Genomic DNA, 16,492 nt, shown 5'->3' on the forward strand with positions numbered 1-16,492 from the left:
ATACTACCAATTAAAAGGGGATTAATTATAGGAAATAATTTAATATTGCTATTTGCCCTTTCTCTATAATAGAAGTGTCAGATGAAAGAAAATTAGTAAAATGTATATGAAAACCTTCCTCCTGTCAGAGTCTGTGGAGCACCCTGGGATCCAGAGTCAAATCCCCGCCCACCCACATGTGCACCTTGAGGTCTCCTGTCAAGCCCCGCTGGGGTGGGGGGTGCGGCCTGAGGTCCCCCGTCAAGCCCCGCCGGGCGGGGGGTGTGGTCTGAGGTCCCCTGGGCTGGTGCCAGGGTGGGGGCGCAGCCTGAAGTCCCCTGTCAAGCCCCACCTGGTGGGGGGCGCGGCCTGAGGTCCCCTGTCAAGCCTCACGGGGGCAGGGGAGGGCATAGCCTCAGGTCCCTGCTGATTGCTCTTTAAGGCTCCTTATGGGAACTTGGCCTCAGCTGTGGGTGCAGCCATCTTTGTGATGGAGTGATGGTCAATTAGCATATTCCCTCTTTATTCGATAGGATATAAAAGCCTAAGTGACCATTATGACTGGACGACCAGCCAGTAGCTATTATGTGCACTGACCACCAGGGGGCAGATGCTCAAAGCAGGAGCTGCCCCCTGGCGGTCAGTGCGCTCCCACAGCCAACCTCCTGCGGCTGGCCAACCTCCATGGTCCCTTCCCCTGGTCTGCTGGCCCTGATCGTGCATCAGGCCTCTAGTATGATATAATGATTTAATTGATGATATAATAATAGTGCCCAGCTCCAGTGTAGCTTTCCTCTGACTTGTCTTTTGTCTAAAGTGAAAATAACTGCTTCTTACTCTACATTCTCATGCCTCAATGGCATTTTAGTTTTTTTAAATAGACATTTTCAAATATATATAAAAGTAGAGAGAATAATATTTGACATCCCATCTACCTGGCTTCTCCAGATAACAATATTTTGTTGATTTTTAAAGAAATTGATCTTTTATCTTCTCTAGTTTTTGAGTGTGTTATGCTATTTTATATATATACTAGTAGCCCGTTTGCACGAAGATTCGTGCAATAGACCTTCATTCACCTGGCTGCCTGCACCAGTTTTCTGCCGGCACCGGGGACCCAGGCCTTGGCTGTGGCCACCGCCTTCTACCTTCTGTCAGGGTCCCGGCTTGGCCCTGGGCGGTGGCCTTGGGCTCGGCTGCACCCAGCGTCCCTGCGACCTGATCTCAGGAGCGAGCCGATACCCCAGGTCAGCTCGTTCCTGCGATCGAATTAGGCACCCCGCTGGCGCCCAAGGCCGGGAAAGCCCCGGGCGGCTTTCCGGGTCTTGGGCTCCGCCGCACCCCAGCGTCCCTGCGACCCGATCGCAGGAGCGAGCCGACCCCCCAGGTCGGCTCGCTCCTGCCATCGGAGCAGGCACCCCGCTGGCACCCAAGGCCAGGAAAGGCTCGGGCGGCTTTCCCGGCCTTGGGCTCCACCGCAGCCCAGCTTCCCTGCAACGGTTTCCTGGTGGGCGTGGTTGGTGGGCGTGGCTTGGTTGGTGGGCGTGGCTTGGGCTTAGCGAAGGTGCGGTCAATTTGCATATTTGTCTATTATAAGGTAAGATATTTTTAAAATATTTTTATTGCTTTCAGAGAGGAAGGGAGAGGGAGAGAGAGACAGAAACATCAACAATGAGAGAATCATTGATCAGCTGCCTCCTGCATGCCTCATATGGGAGATTGAATCCACAATCCAGGCATGTGCCTCACTGGGAATCAAACCTATGCCTCCTGGTTCATAGGTCGATGCTCAACCACTGAGCCACACAGGCTCAGCTTTTGACAATATTTTAAAGCAAATTCCAGGAATCATGTCTTTTTAGGTAAAATACTTTAAAGATTGTGTTGTCCCATCCTATAATTTGTGAGCAATGAAGAGGGGTCCTGTCTCACACTATATAAGTAGTGCACAGTGTGAGATACAGCCTCTATGGACAAAAGTAAATGTTAATGGAATTTTTATTTTTTAACTTTTTTCAAATACTTTTTTTTTTAATCCTCACCTACGGGTATGTTTTTATTGATTTTTTAAAAAAAATATTTTTTTAATTGTCTTCAGGGAGGAAGGGAGAGGGAGAGAGAGGTGGAAACATCAATGATAATCATTGGCTGCCTCCTGTATGCCCCCTACTGGGGATCAAGCCCGAAACCCAGGCATGTGCCCTTGACCAGAATTGAACCTGGGACCCTTCAGTTCACAGGCTGATGCTCTTTTCACTGAGCCAAACCAGCTAGTGCTGATTTTATTGATTTTAGGAAGAGAGGAAAGGAGAGAGACCAACATTGATGTGAGAGAGAAACACTGATCAATTGACTCCTGTACACTCCCTGACGGGGGATTGAACCCAAAACCTGGGTATGTGCCCTGACCGGGAATGGAATCTGCAACCTTTTTGTGCATTGGATGATGCTTCAATTAATTGAGCCACCCGGCCAGGGCTGCAATCATTAATTTTTAAAAATTTTACTGCAATATGAATTTTTCTTAATATCACAGTCATATATTGATTTTTGACTTGAATTTAAAACCTTTTAAGCCCTAGCCGGTTTGGATAGAGAGTCGGCCTGCCAACTAAAGGGTCCCGGGTTGGATTCTGGTCAAGGAGATTAATTGGATCAGGGGAAACCAAACGTACCTTGGTTGCAGGCTCCTCCCCAGCCCTGGGCCCTGGTTGGGGCAAGTGCTCGAGATAATCAATTGATGTGTTTCTCTCACATCGATATTTCTCTCTGTCTTTCCCCTTCTCTTCCACTCTCTCTAAAAATCAGTGGAAAAATATCCTCAGATGTGGATTTAAAAATAAATAAATAAAAATACAACCTTCTAAGGAAGGAAAATTCCAGCAAGCAATTTAACAGTCGGATACCTGCTGCTTTGATATCTCTCCAACCACAGTGCCCCCTAGAGGCAGGAGCACCCCATCTAGAGGAAGAATTTGTAATGTGTAGAGAGGTTAAGAGTTAGAGACTCAAGGAAGGATGGTTCCTAAACTTGGAGGCCTTGGTGTGGAATAAATGAAACCACACAGGGATGTTGACTTTCTCACCTGGTTGGAGAAATCCAAGAATGGGCAACGATAATTTAACAGGGAGGGGTGTGGGATATGGTTCTGTCACTGCCTCAGTCCAGTGATGAATGCCACCCCGTGTTGAACAGGCCGATTGTCATCCCTTACCTCTTCACTTTGAGGACTTAGAGTGCCTTCTACTGCCTTCCCATGCCAGGCCTAACTCCTCTGGCTGGTTTCAAGACTTCGCACAGAGGTTCTCAGTCCCATCTGTGCTTTAGAATCTTTGGGGAGTTATTTTAAAATAAAAGTTCTCCAGGTCAGCCTGACAGTCAGGGAGGGTAGAGAACCTCTGGCTTCATGTAACCTGGTCCCAGTCAAGTTACCCTCCCTGACCCCCATCTCATAAATCTAATAGCTCATGAACACTGTGGTTCCTTTGCCCTTTGCAATTTGCTTGTGTCTCCCTTTTCTTTTTTCTAAAAAATATATTTTATTGATTTTTTACAGAGAGGAAGGGAGTGGGATAGAGAGCTAGAAATATTGATGAGAGAGAAACATCGACCAGCTGCCTCCTGCACACCCTCTACGGGGATGTGCCCGCAACCAAGGTACATGCCCTTGACCGGAATCGAACCTGGGACCTTTCAGTCCGCAGGTCGACGCTCTATCCACTGAGCCAAACCGGTTTCGGCCTTTTTTCTTTTTTTTATATATTTTATTGATTTTTTTACAGAGAGGAAGGGAGAGGGATAGAGAGCTAGAAACATCGATGAGAGAGAAACATCGACCAGCTGCCTCCTGCACACCCCCTACCAGGGATGTGCCCGCAACCAATGTACATGCCCTTGACCGGAATCGAACCTGGGACCTTTCAGTCCGCAGACCGACGCTCTATCCACTGAGCCAAACTGGTTTCGGCATGTGTCTCCCTTTTCTTACCCCCTCCCCACGATGAGAAAAATCCCAGGCAGACAGTGCTACATAGTGCAAAAGCTTTGGAATCATGCAGACTTGAGTTCAGATCCTCCCTCCTCAAGGTGAGCAAAGGACTTAACCTTTCAGAGACTCAATTTGCTCATCTAGAAAATGAGGATGTTATTTTCTGCCCCTTAGAGGTTTTCATTTTGTTTACATCAATAAGCATCCAAGATCACCTTCTGCTACCCTGAAGTATTACAGGTATTTGATTCCCATTCTCAATTTTTTCCCCAGAAATCAGAGTGGGCTTCCTGACTCAGGGTGTGATAGGGGGACATAAAAGTCTTCCTGGAGTTCTGATCTGAGCTGAGTATTGAAGAACAAGTAGAGATTGATCAAGTCGAGGGGCTGTATTTCAGGCAGGGGCCATTAGCAGTGGCACAAAACAGCAGGGGAGAAATAGAATATAGAGAGCAGTGTGGAATGTTTAGAGTGTGAAGCTCAAAGTAGTGGGAGGTGGGAGTAGGTTGCAGGTAAGGTCCAAGTCCTGAAGAGCCTGCTGGCAAGCCCCGCTGTAAGCTTTTACTTAGACCCCTGGGTGGTAAGGATTCATTGAAGAGTTTCCAACGTGGGGGGGAGTGACCTGGTCAGCTTCGGACTTTGGGTAGATGACTGATTACTGTATCAACTAAGGTTGGCACAAGATACAGGGTAGAAGACCACTTAGAAGTCTGCTTTAGTAGTTTTGGTGAGCTGAAAAGGATATGAGTGGTGATAGGGCAGGAAGCACACAGAGGTAGAAAAACTTAGGTAGTAGAACTGATAGGATTGTATATGGGCTCGTAAGGAAAACAAAGAATATCTTACAACAACGGACACTTACTGAAGGTGCTGGACACTGTTCTAAGAGCTGTGGCTGTAGTGTCATTTAGTCCTCACAACTCTGACTTGTAGAGTTTGTCATCCCTATTTTACAGATAAGAAAACTGAGAAAAGGAAGTGAAGTACTGGCCCATTTAAGGTCACAGTAGTTAGTGGGAGACGATGACTCAGTCAATTTGACTGGTGGCAGAGCCCATGCTCTTAGCCACCTTAGCAGGTGACTGCTATCGAGGAAATACCAAGGATTTGAACATCAGGTTTCTAGTTCGGGTGACTGGATGGGCAGTTTGGTGGGCTTATCAACAGAGACAAATACAAGAGTCAAATATGAAGGGCCTATGGGATATCCAGGAGGAAGTATCTGGTGGGCAGATAGTTTAATACAAGGCTCAGATCAGGAGGAAATCTGTACAGTAAGAGCAATTTAAGAAATACCAGAAAATTCTGGTAGGAATTAAAAGAATCATTGAGTTGGTTTATGGTGGTATACAGAGTGAAAAGATGAAAGATTCTGAGATGGAATCTTGGGACCCATGTAGAGGATAGACTGTCTATCGAGGGAGGAGGAGAGCCAGGGTCTGAGAGGCCAAGGGAGCAGAGCATGGATAGTAATAATTAATGATTAGCATTGATGGAGTAATTAGTAAGTGCATTGTTTTTATTAACATCTGCATTTTACATGTGATTCCCTCATACTTAATCAAGGTCACACAGTAAGTGGTTGAATCACATTTGAATAAAAGATTTGAATCCTGCCTGAATTATTTCAGAACCTTGCTCTTAACCACTATGGTGTATAGCAGGGGTGGGGAACTTCTGGCCTGTGGGCCGTATAAGGCCCTCAAAATCATTTGGTCTGGCCCTGCGAGGCATTATGGGTGAATTATTTAAATGTTTGACCAAATAGAGTAGGCTAATTTTTAAGTTGATAATTTTGTGTGGCCCGTGAATGATGTTATAAATATCCAAATGGCCCTTGGCAGAAAAAAGGTTTCCTACCCCTGGTGTATAGCTTCTCATAATACTAGTATAATGAGATCTCTGAAGAAGCGGGATGGGTTGGGTCAAGGATCCTGTTAGAGGGTTGGCCTTGAGTGGGAGAAGGGTCAGCTCATTTTTGGAAAGAAATGTAGTGAGGTAGTGCTATGGGTACTTTGAAGGAGAGGGGGAGGGAAGATTATTACTGGTGACCCAGTCTTGGTGAAGGTGACGAAGTCACACCTGGAGATGAATGGTTAAATTAGATGTTTGATGTGGGGGGAAATGCTTGTGAACAATATGAAGTCTGTAACCCTACTGGGGACTGTCATGTGATTATGTTACCTGTCTTTGAGGCCCTCTGCGATACATCCAGCCTTATAGGTGAAATCATCTCTCTACTCCAGTCCCCAATCATCTTTCCTCCTCTGAGTTTTCATTGAATTTAAGAGTTCATTTCAAGCATTCTTCATTGTGTCTGAAATTTGCACTGGTCTAATTTTAAACCACTGTAGAAAGGGACTTCATCCTTTAAGCTACTTACGTTTCTTTCTGAAAGCTTAGAGTTGGGCACATGGGTAGGTATCTGGTAAATGCTTACCACTAATAATTATATCATTTTGATAGCAGTTACAAACCTAAGTTGAAGAAGAAAGCAGTGGACTTTTCTGTTTAGAGTGAATTTTCTTTATAAACACAAGGGGGTGCTCTGTAACCGTCAATGCCCAGTAAAAGTTAAATGTCTATTTTAAAGCCTCAGAAGGAAAGCGTGAAGGGCATCTACACTAGGCAGATTCCTGCAGGAACAGTAATGCAATCAAATGGTAGGTATTTTAGTTATCCTTTAAAATGGAAAGGTTCATTGTCTTTGAGATATGATTTTCTCCAAATTCAAGTATTTAAGAAAAATTTCTTCCTAGGTCTCTCCAGAAGACCCTGAAGCTCAGTTCCTGATCCGCACTGGATCTCTTGGCCGAAACAGGGCCGAAGCCTCTCTGGAGCGAGCTCAGAATCTCAACCCCATGGTGGAAGTGAAGGCCGACACTGAGGATATAGAAAAGAAACCCGAGTCCTTTTTCACTCAGTTTGATGCTGTGAGTTTCAGAGAGAGTGTCCGATCTGGGGGAATTAAAGCACTAATTGTGTGTGTTCTAGGTACACTAAAGCATTAGAATCTCGAATTCTGAGCTTTTTCCCAAGTAAGTTTATAAGCTGTACTGCTCTTTAGGTTTACTATACCTACTGCCTTAGTAGATTGAGTGTGTTGGTAGGTGGATCCGGTATGTTGGGTCTGCTATAGCTGTGAGTTGCTGTCTGTTGGTTTCTTCTTTGGGCATATGTTCCCCTAGACCAGGTTTCATCCTTGGTGTTTGTCTTCCTTCCAGAATCTTTGCACATGGCTTTGATACATATTACTGCAAATGTTTTCTCCTGAAAACTTAACAAGTTGGTGATTAATTTCTGTAGCAGAGTCATTTTTTTTGGTTAGAAATATCAAACTACAGCTTGTGTTTTGTCTTTAAAAAGAGCACACCTGATCTTGGTCTGTCTCTTTCACTCAGCCACTTTGACCATGTTGCCATGGATAACTAGACAAAATCACTATAGTCATAAGCCAAATGAGGCATATCCAACCTCACTTGGTTTCTCTGCCAAATCTCTGCAGAGGTGAAAGGATAAGTTAAATTCTGTTTCAGTGCCTGTGACCTTTCAGACATGGTTCCTTGTACCCTGCGAGAAGCTTGAATAATTGTGAAAGTCACAGATGATGTACTTGTTTTTTAAATGAAAGGCCCATTATACGAGAGGTTAGAATTCGGGTTGAGTAGTTTGTTTTTCACGCTGTTATATTTCATATGCGCATCTGTTCAAATATGGGCTTGAAATGATGGATCATCTGTGCATTTTGTCCTTTTTTTCTTTTTAATTCATTCTGTTTCGTAACTCCAGATATTGGAACATTTTCCATGTGGATGAAGGTCTTCTCTTCATTCCTTTATTCCTAGTAACCACATTTGATTTATTCTAGGTGTCCCTCAACCTTCTAGCAACTAGAAGCTTTGTTAGAACTGAAGCGTGGAGCCAGTTGCTTGTATAATGCATGTGCACGGGGCAAGTGTGACTGTTGCACAGGCCGTGTTTGACTGGTCCCGCACTGGGTTTAGTCACTGTGACTCTGTACATTTCCATCTGGTCAGTTGATTGCATGTTCAATTGTGGTTGTCTCACCTTTTTAGATTTGATTTTTCCTTGGGAGGCTGTGTCCTCTGAATGACACCAGATGCTCATATTTCTCCATGAGTGTTATTTCAGTAGTCTGCCTGCCAGACAAGAGCAGAGAGGTTCTATCAAATGAAAATATCCTTTTGTTATTTATTCCCCAACTTTCTATGTTCAGATGAAAAATGTCTCCATTAGAAGTTATCTTCTTGGCCATGATTACAAAGCTTCTCCAGAAAAGATGGTGTTTTATGCCATGAAATTCAGCCATTTCCAATCCTTTAACTTATTGGAATAGAACCTATAGGCCTCAGAGCAGCATTGTTAATTCCACTGAGTAAATCACCAGTTCATTGTCTAAGCCTGAATGGAAGGTCACTTGGTCTGTAACCTTTTTTTTTTTTTTGGTCCTTAAATTGAGATAAAGTTTTCACATGGAAAACTGGAAAAGTAATCTCAACAGGACTTGTTTATCTTTTTATCTGAACGCATCAATCAGAAGAAGGGGGAAAAGTGCCCTTGTATTTAAACGTGACTAGGGGTCAATTTTAAAAACTGGTTTTGCTCCTTGTTGTAGCTTATTCAGATTTTAATATATTTAATCACTTAGAAATAACTTGCACTTAAGTTATTAGTGTCTTTTTCTTTTCATGAAAACCATGAAATGTGGCTTATATGTGTTCATGGATCAGGGGAAACAAATTCATTAAATGGCTTTTACTTTCTAGTTAAACACATTTCATTTGGGTTGCAGAATGTAACGTCTCATAATTTACATTTTCTACGCACTGAAACCTGCAACTTTTCTTTTGTCTTCTAGCCATAGGATCCAAGGAACCTGTTGTACCAGTTTGAAACTGGCTTTAGACATGCCTAGTGAGACTGTTCATTAAGATTTATTTAGACATCAGGACAATGATTCACAGTTTGCAGAACTCACACCCAGCCAATTTCTTTCTTTCTGCAGGTATGTCTGACTTGCTGCTCCAGGGATGTCATAATTAAAGTTGACCAGATCTGTCACAAAAACAGCATCAAGTTCTTTACAGGAGATGTTTTTGGCTACCACGGATACACATTTGCCAATCTTGGAGAGCATGAATTTGTAGAGTAAGTTTGGGGAGAGGAGGAGAGAATATAACATTTTCAAAGTGTAATTTTACTCACTGATAGGGAATGAACCATTAAGGAAAGTCTTTTACTAGAACACTTAGAATATTGGGAAATCAATTCATTAACAGCTTCTGATACATAGATTTTGTGTTCAGAATTGTAGGAGATGGGGACCTGGCCTTCCACAATGATGGTCTAATTTAAAGCATAAAGAAAGCAGTGTTCTAGGCAATTAAAGTACATCACCTGGGGATTTGATCACTCTGGATTTCAGGGGGGTGAAACACTTTTAGGGAAGGCTTGTTTGGATTGTAAACATTTTTGCCCAGCTTAGCAGGTCAAACTTTTCAGGTTGAGAGTTAGTAAAATTAGTACAAAATAAGTTAGATGGGCAACTCTGGAGGCACATTCAGCCAACATCTACCTAGGAAATAAAAAGCTCCATGGCCCAAAGACTGCTCTGTGCAACCAGCAGCCCTTGTCCTTTCAGTTTGAACATTGTGGTTGCAGACCGTGGTGATTCTCACATGATGGGACCTGCAGGGTTTTGAACTTGTAGCATCTAGATGAAAGATGATACCGGGATTGTAAAACTACATGAGTTGGGCTTTTTTTGGTTGTAATTTTCTGACTACTGACACCCCCTCTCCCCCATGAGAGGTAAAGAGAGATCCTACTGTGTGGCAGGTGAGCTTCCTACCAAGTCAAGAACTTTCTTTAGTTCAGCTTCTCACGCAAGTCACTGAAATTTCTCTGGTCTGCAAGTTTCTTGCCTGTAAAATTGACATGGGGGGAGTACAAACATGTTCAGGATCTCCCATAACTCCAACGTTTTGTGGCTTTAGGAAATGTAGTTCTTTGGGCACATAAATGGATAAAGAAGTCATAGAGGAAAGCAGTCCAGATTATTTTAACGGGAGTTCCCCATGGCAGAGGGGAGGAATTTAGTTAGAGTAATTCATGATTCAAGTGGTACGTTCACAAAGTTTATTTTTTTAAAAAATATATTTTTTAATTGATTTTTTTTTACAGAGAGGAAGGGAGAGGGATAGAGAGTTAGAAACATTGATGAGATAGAAACATCGATCAGCTGCCTCCTGCACACCTCCTACTGGGGATGTGCCCGAAACCAAGGTACATGCCCTTGACCGGAATCGAACCTGGGACCTTTCAGTCCGCAGGCCGACGCTCTATCCACTGAGCCAAACCGGTTAGGGCCACAAAGTTTATTGAGAACTTACTCAGCAGTGTGCTAAGAAATGTATGTTATTTCTCTTCTTACAAGAATCTTTTGTTAGCAATTGTTACTCTCACGTAGTGGGTGACTGGCTTGTCAGGTAATCGGCGGCCAAGCTGGGATTTGAACCCAGATCTGTTTGACTCCAAAACTTTGGCTCGTAACCAACATCCCATTCTGTGAGCTGGTAATGCTTTATCTGCTCTAATGGCATGATCCTAGAGTAGAACTGGATTCCATCCCTGTGACCGTCTAGGGAGAAGACCAAAGTTGCCAAGGTTAGCCAAGGAGTAGAAGATGGCCCTGATACCAAGAGAGCAAAACTGGATTCATCTGAGACAACTATGGTCAAAAAGGTATGTGTACTGTGGGGGGAGGGGTCAGGAACTCTGCGCCTCATGGGAACAGGCAGTTACAGTGGCATAGGAGGGACGCCAGCACGGTGGGCTTGACAGGAGGGTCTGGATAGACTGGGTCAGTGCTTGTCCCACTTAAAGGGGGGTAGCTGCTGCTTAGTGCCAGCCAGCTGAGCTGTGAGGGAATGTGTGGATCCAGGATGCCAGATGTGATTTTTAAGACAATCAGAAATGTAGACCCCGGCCAGCATGGCTCAATAGTTTTTTATTTTTTTTTAAGATATATTTTATTGATTTTTTACAGAGGAAGGGAGAGGGATAGAGAATTAGAAACATCGATGAGAGAGAAACATCGATCAGCTGCCTCCTGCACACTCCCCACTGGGGATGTGCCCGCAACCAAGGTACATGCCCTTGACCGAAATCAAACCTGGGACCTTTCAGTTCGCAGGCCAACGCTCTATCCACTGAGCCAAACCAGTTAGGGCATGGCTCAATAGTTGAGCATCGACCTATGAACCAGGAGATCACGGTTCAATTCCCAGTCAGGGCACATGCCCAGGTTGTGGGCTCAATCACCACCCAGTGTAGGGTGTGCAGGAGGCAGCCAATCAATGATTCTCTCTCATCATTGATGTTTCTATATCTCTCTCCCTCTCCCTTCCTCTTTGAAATGAATAAAAATATACTTTAAAAAAGAAAAGAAATGTAGTGGGGTTTTTTTAATGCTCTATCCCAAACTTTTTAATACTGGCAACCTACTCACCAATGCTGTTCTTGTCAACAGCAGAGGCTAAAGAGAACATGTTTGCAGGACTTACATGGTCTGTGGGCCACTGATATGATCCCTGGTGTATGAAGTAGTATCAGAAAGACTGTTTTTGAGCAAAGGCCATGAATTTTTTTTAAATTCATTTTAAAAAGAAACATCAGTTTGTTGTTCTACTTATTTATGCATTCATTGGTTGATTTTAATATATATGCCCTGACTGCGGATGGAACCTGCAACCTTGGTGTATCTGGACAACCCTCCAACCAGCTGAGCTACCCAGCCAGGGCCAAAGAGCATTACTTCTGTTTTGTTTGTTTTTTTATTTTAAAGAAAAGTGAGATTGGTAGACACTTTAGTAAGGTCCTAAGTGGGCAGGACACAGTTTAAACTTGAATTGTTTTGTTTCTTTGAAGTTTTGGTTTCACCAAATCTTTCAAGAACAAAGGCCTCAAGGTTGGCAAGTGTTATCGGGTGTATACTTTTAAATTTATACTTAGATTCTACTTGGAATTAGTGCAGTAATTTACATTCATTTTCTAAAAAGAGGAGTGGAAAGGGAATCAGAGACGCTGGTTTCTAGGTGGTGGTGGAATCTGAGGAGGAATCTTGTGGTGGGGAAAACCAGGTGAAGTGGTCAGAATTGGTTTTGTCGAACCGAGAGGAAAGATACGACCGAGCCCATATTTACTCTTTGCTTTGTAGATTTAAATGTTGAGGAAGAAAAACAGCTGGTCAGAGCATTGAGTTAAAATTGCTCTAAAGGGGGGATTCTAAGAGCGCAGAAACCACAAGAGAGACGGCAGAAACCACAGAAGTGGAACTCTTCAAGTTTCCAGCAAGGCTTCGCCGGAGATTTTCTCTTTCTTGCTCTTTATGTTTGTGCTGGAAGAGTTTGATGCGGTGCGTGTGATACAGAGGAATTATTAAGCCCTAATTTTAGTGTCTATTCACAGGACCGTAATTATCTTGAGTGAACATTGGTGTTTTGGCCAAAACTTGGGTCCTTTTTTTTCTTCCTTTCTTTCTTCTTGAGGCCCAGTCAAGCCTTGTCTGAATAGCGCCGTGAGTTTGGTGGGGGGAGATAAATTGTTAACTAACGGAGGAGCACAAAGGCAGCTTTGTGGGTGCTGTCAATTTATAAATCACACCCTCTTACAAGTGTGACACTTGGCCTTGGTGTGAAGGGTTTTATGGCTTAAGGGCTTCTTTGATTGAGGCGGGTCTTTCACATTCAAATAGAGAGTGCCTAGCTTTGTTAGCCCTTCACAGCTGGAAGTTTCCCGGGAGTCACTTCTGAGGGTGCCCACTGGGGCTGATCGGGAAACCTCTTTTGGGAGCCACTTTCTCTAGCTATGAGGAGAATGTGGCAGCCCTGGCAGGCACTGGAGGCCTTCGCGTACCATCCCTCGGGCTCTCCAGTCGCAGAGCTCTTTGTGCAGCCCCTTCCTACATGGGACCGGAGTTGAAGGTATCAAAATATGCCCAGCTGACATTGTTAGTCAGCTGTTTCCCTTGGACAATTCAGGCTGGGATTCCAACCTCGAGCCCTTAAGGTTGCGAGGCATTCAGTGCATTCCTGATGACAATCCCCGGGATTCCAGACCTTGCCTTTGTGCGGCCTCCCCAGAGCGCTGTGGAAGGACTGGGCTGCACAGCTCTGGGCCAGGACTTGGCCACCTGGTACTAATACGGGTCCTCCGTTTTGGCAGAGACCGTTCTGAGGTGTGGAAGTTTTCCTCCAACTCAAAAATCCTTTGATTCAGATTCTGCCCTTTTGCCTAAATTGTATGGAATAACTAGTTGGGTTATGCTCAGAGTGCAGGATGGGGGTGGGGGAGCAGCCACTTCCTGTTTCCTGTGAAAGGTTTCTGGTTAGGGTCCAAATGTTGTAAAGCCACTTTTGCTTCAAGGTACGCATTGTGCTCCTAAATTAGAAACAGTTAAAAAACAAAGAGGGAAAACAGAGGTTGTGGTTTTCACACAGTCTAGGAAGACACAGGCCTTTCTAGCACACGTGCCATCATGATAAATACAGCAGTAGGGAAGTGCAGAGCCCAGAGACGGGTGCTTAGTAGTTTGTTTGCTTCCTTTGCTGCCCAGGAGAAGTCGCGCAACAGATTTCATCAGGATTGGGTCTTGGGCACAAACCTGACGCACAGTGGCTGAAGGAGGGAGCACAGTAATGGTTTTGTGGCGAGGAAGTGTTCACGTTTCCCAGAGAGAGTTGTTAGAATTGGCATGTGAAGGCCAGTTTGTCAGGCATTGAAGCCAGGACCAGTCCTAGGAAGCAGGATCAACCAAAAGCACAGCTGTAAGACGGAGTGACTCTGGCTTTCCTCCAGAACAGCCAGCTCTTTCTGTCTCTTTGAGTTGCAAAACGCCTACTGTGTTCAAGGCAGTGCTTTGGGTGGAGGGAACCACATACAGTCCCGTTGTCACCATTTACAGATGATGCGGAAGCTAAGAGAAGTTAAATGACCTGCCGAGGTCACACAGCCCTAAGAAGCGGCAGATGGGGGAGCACAGACAGAGGCCACGGGCACGGGCTCGCCCTGTACTTACTGTGATTCCCCTGGGAGTTCTAGGATAATTTGAACTGTTATGAGGATGGTGGGATACAATATTGTTAACATGGGGGTCATTTCGGAAAAACCTTTGGGAGAAGCCATATCACATTCCCATTTGCTGCTCCTGTTTCTTTATTGTTAGGAGCTGCCAGACATGAGTAGATGCCTGATGATGGTTACTTGCCCTGGTCGCACTTTAAAAACTAATCATGAAGTAGGATTTGTTCATAAATGCTTAAAAATGCAGATTTAATTTTACCTCTGCTTCTGAAAATAGTAGGTGACTAATTTGGGCACTGTTAATGCGCTTCCCATGAATTAGTTGTGAAATTCCACGGTGGCGTAGTGATTCATTATTATGATTCCCCCTTCCTGCGCACTTTGTTGACAGCTCGGTCATCCTCCTCTCCCTGCCGTCCTTATAGAAACATTCCTCATGACTGACTAGTTTCATTCCTCCTCTTGTATGTGGCATCTTGATTTGTAACCATGATTCCCCTTCAGATCCCTTGTCGGTGTCTCTCCCATTAGAGTTGAAGCTCCATCGGGCAGTCTTGTCCACTGCTGTACTCCGAGACACTGCCTGTACAGTCATATTCAGGAAATGTCTGTGCAGTGTAGTTGTGGCTGTTCCTGCAGTATAATATGATAGCTTTAGAGCAGATCATTGTCATTTAAAAAAGAATTATTGAATTAACTTTGTTTGTGATCAACTAAGTGGATTAACTTTGTATTACCTTTCGTCTCAGAGTTTAGGTTTTTGAGCTAAGCCAAGAACAGAATTCCAAACAGGACAAGGGACTAGGCTAGAAATATGTAGAAGTCATTGAGTTGCCTAGACCAGAGCCTTCAGGCCCAGGCGCTGCTCATTGTCAGAATCACTTTGGGGGAGGGGTGGCAGGGAAATGCAGGGTGCAAACTGCAGAAAGGTTGGTGGAATTCCGATAACAGGTTTTATAAGTCTGATGGTTGTAAAGTGTCGGGTGGGTGCTGGTGGTGCCCTGTCTCACAAGGGGAAAGTTTCTGGGCTCTAGGGGTGACGAGAGAGGGTTCTTCCTAGAATCACAGCCCAATCCAGTGTGTGTGTGTGTGTGTGTGTGTGTGTGTGTGTGTGTGAGATATTTGATGCACAAAAATAATGCCACATCAATGCAAGTTTTGGGACATAACAATGAAATACTATTCAACTTAAAAACAAAAACATTTCCAGACTATTGTACTAATCTGTGTGCTTCTCTCTCTCCTTCCCTGGGCTGCAGGTATTTGTGTGGACTTAATAAGGTACCTGAAGGGTGGATATAGCCCTGCTTGGCATGGTGTTTTATCATGTGTGTGTAAGTCTAACTAGTGGAATAGAACTTATTGTGTGATGATGTAGGTATAAATCAAGAAGGATATAGCTAACCATGTACCCACCACCCAGCCTAGAGCATAAAGCATTACCACTGTGGTTAGGGCTCACCCCTGACGGTCTCTCCCAACATAAGTAACCACTGTCCTCCATTGTGGTTCTGCCTCCCATGCATTTCCTCTTACTACGTATGTATTTCCCAGCAATAAAGCATTGTTTGGTGTGCTTTGTAACTTTTTAGGAATTGGTTCATATTCTGTGAATGCTGCCACCTGCTTTTTCAGAGCAGTGTTATCTCTCGGTAGTTCCCGGGCTTCCCTGTCCATGTCGGTAGCCACTGGCCACGTGTGGCTATTGGAATTAGTTAAAATTAAATAAAATAAAAAATTTGCTTCTTCAGCCTAACTATATCTCACATGCTTGGTAACTACATGTGGCTATTGGCATCCGTATTGCAAAGATAGAAGATGTTTCATCCTCACAGCAAGTTCTCTTGGATAGCACTGCAGGACTCTCTCTCTCTCTCTCTTCTCTCTCTCTCTCTCTCTCTCTCTCTCTCTCTCTCTCTCTCTCTCGGCTGTAGAGTATTGGTTGTGTGAATTCATCACTATTCTGCTGTTTGATGGGCATTTCCGTCTGTAAGTTTTTGCTGTTACAGATTGGGTGGCCACAGTCAGTGTTTCGTGTGTGTAGCTACCGTTGGGCACCTGTGTGATTTCTCCAGGGTAGATACTTAGGATGAAAATTGGGATGTGTGCATCTTCACCTTCACCGGACCCTGCCTGCTAAATTACTCCCCAGTAGTTTTATCTGTTTACATTTCAAAGGCAGCAATATATGACAGTAACGTGTGCTAGCTTCAGGCCCTTTTGCCACTCTGCAGAGTGTAAGACTGCCCGGTTGTGGTTGTCATTTGTTAACAGTGCTTTTTTTGTTTGTTTGTTTGTATGTTTGTTTTGAATCATATGAGCCGTTTATTCCAATACTGCCGGCAGTATGGGAGAGCGGCAGGTCATCCACAAAAATCTGCTGTTAGAGTGCTCTTTAAAAAACTACAGTCTCCCATGAA

General features: G+C 44.2%; 1 protein-coding gene across 3 annotated transcripts in view; it reads left to right on the plus strand.

Moving 5' to 3' along the window:
• The window catches only part of SAE1 (SUMO1 activating enzyme subunit 1), a 105,821-nt gene that overhangs the window by 49,761 nt on the left and 39,568 nt on the right, over positions 1–16,492 (plus strand). For all 3 annotated transcript variants that reach the window (XM_054711180.1, XM_008154432.3, XM_054711181.1), the window contains exons 3-5: positions 6,728–6,901; positions 8,995–9,137; positions 10,634–10,733. In XM_054711180.1, the coding sequence (XP_054567155.1) occupies positions 6,728–6,901; positions 8,995–9,137; positions 10,634–10,733 (417 nt within the window). The remainder of the gene's footprint in view (positions 1–6,727; positions 6,902–8,994; positions 9,138–10,633; positions 10,734–16,492) is intronic.

The sequence above is a fragment of the Eptesicus fuscus genome, chromosome 21 (assembly GCF_027574615.1).
Source record: "Eptesicus fuscus isolate TK198812 chromosome 21, DD_ASM_mEF_20220401, whole genome shotgun sequence".
Lineage (NCBI taxonomy): Eukaryota > Metazoa > Chordata > Mammalia > Chiroptera > Vespertilionidae > Eptesicus > Eptesicus fuscus.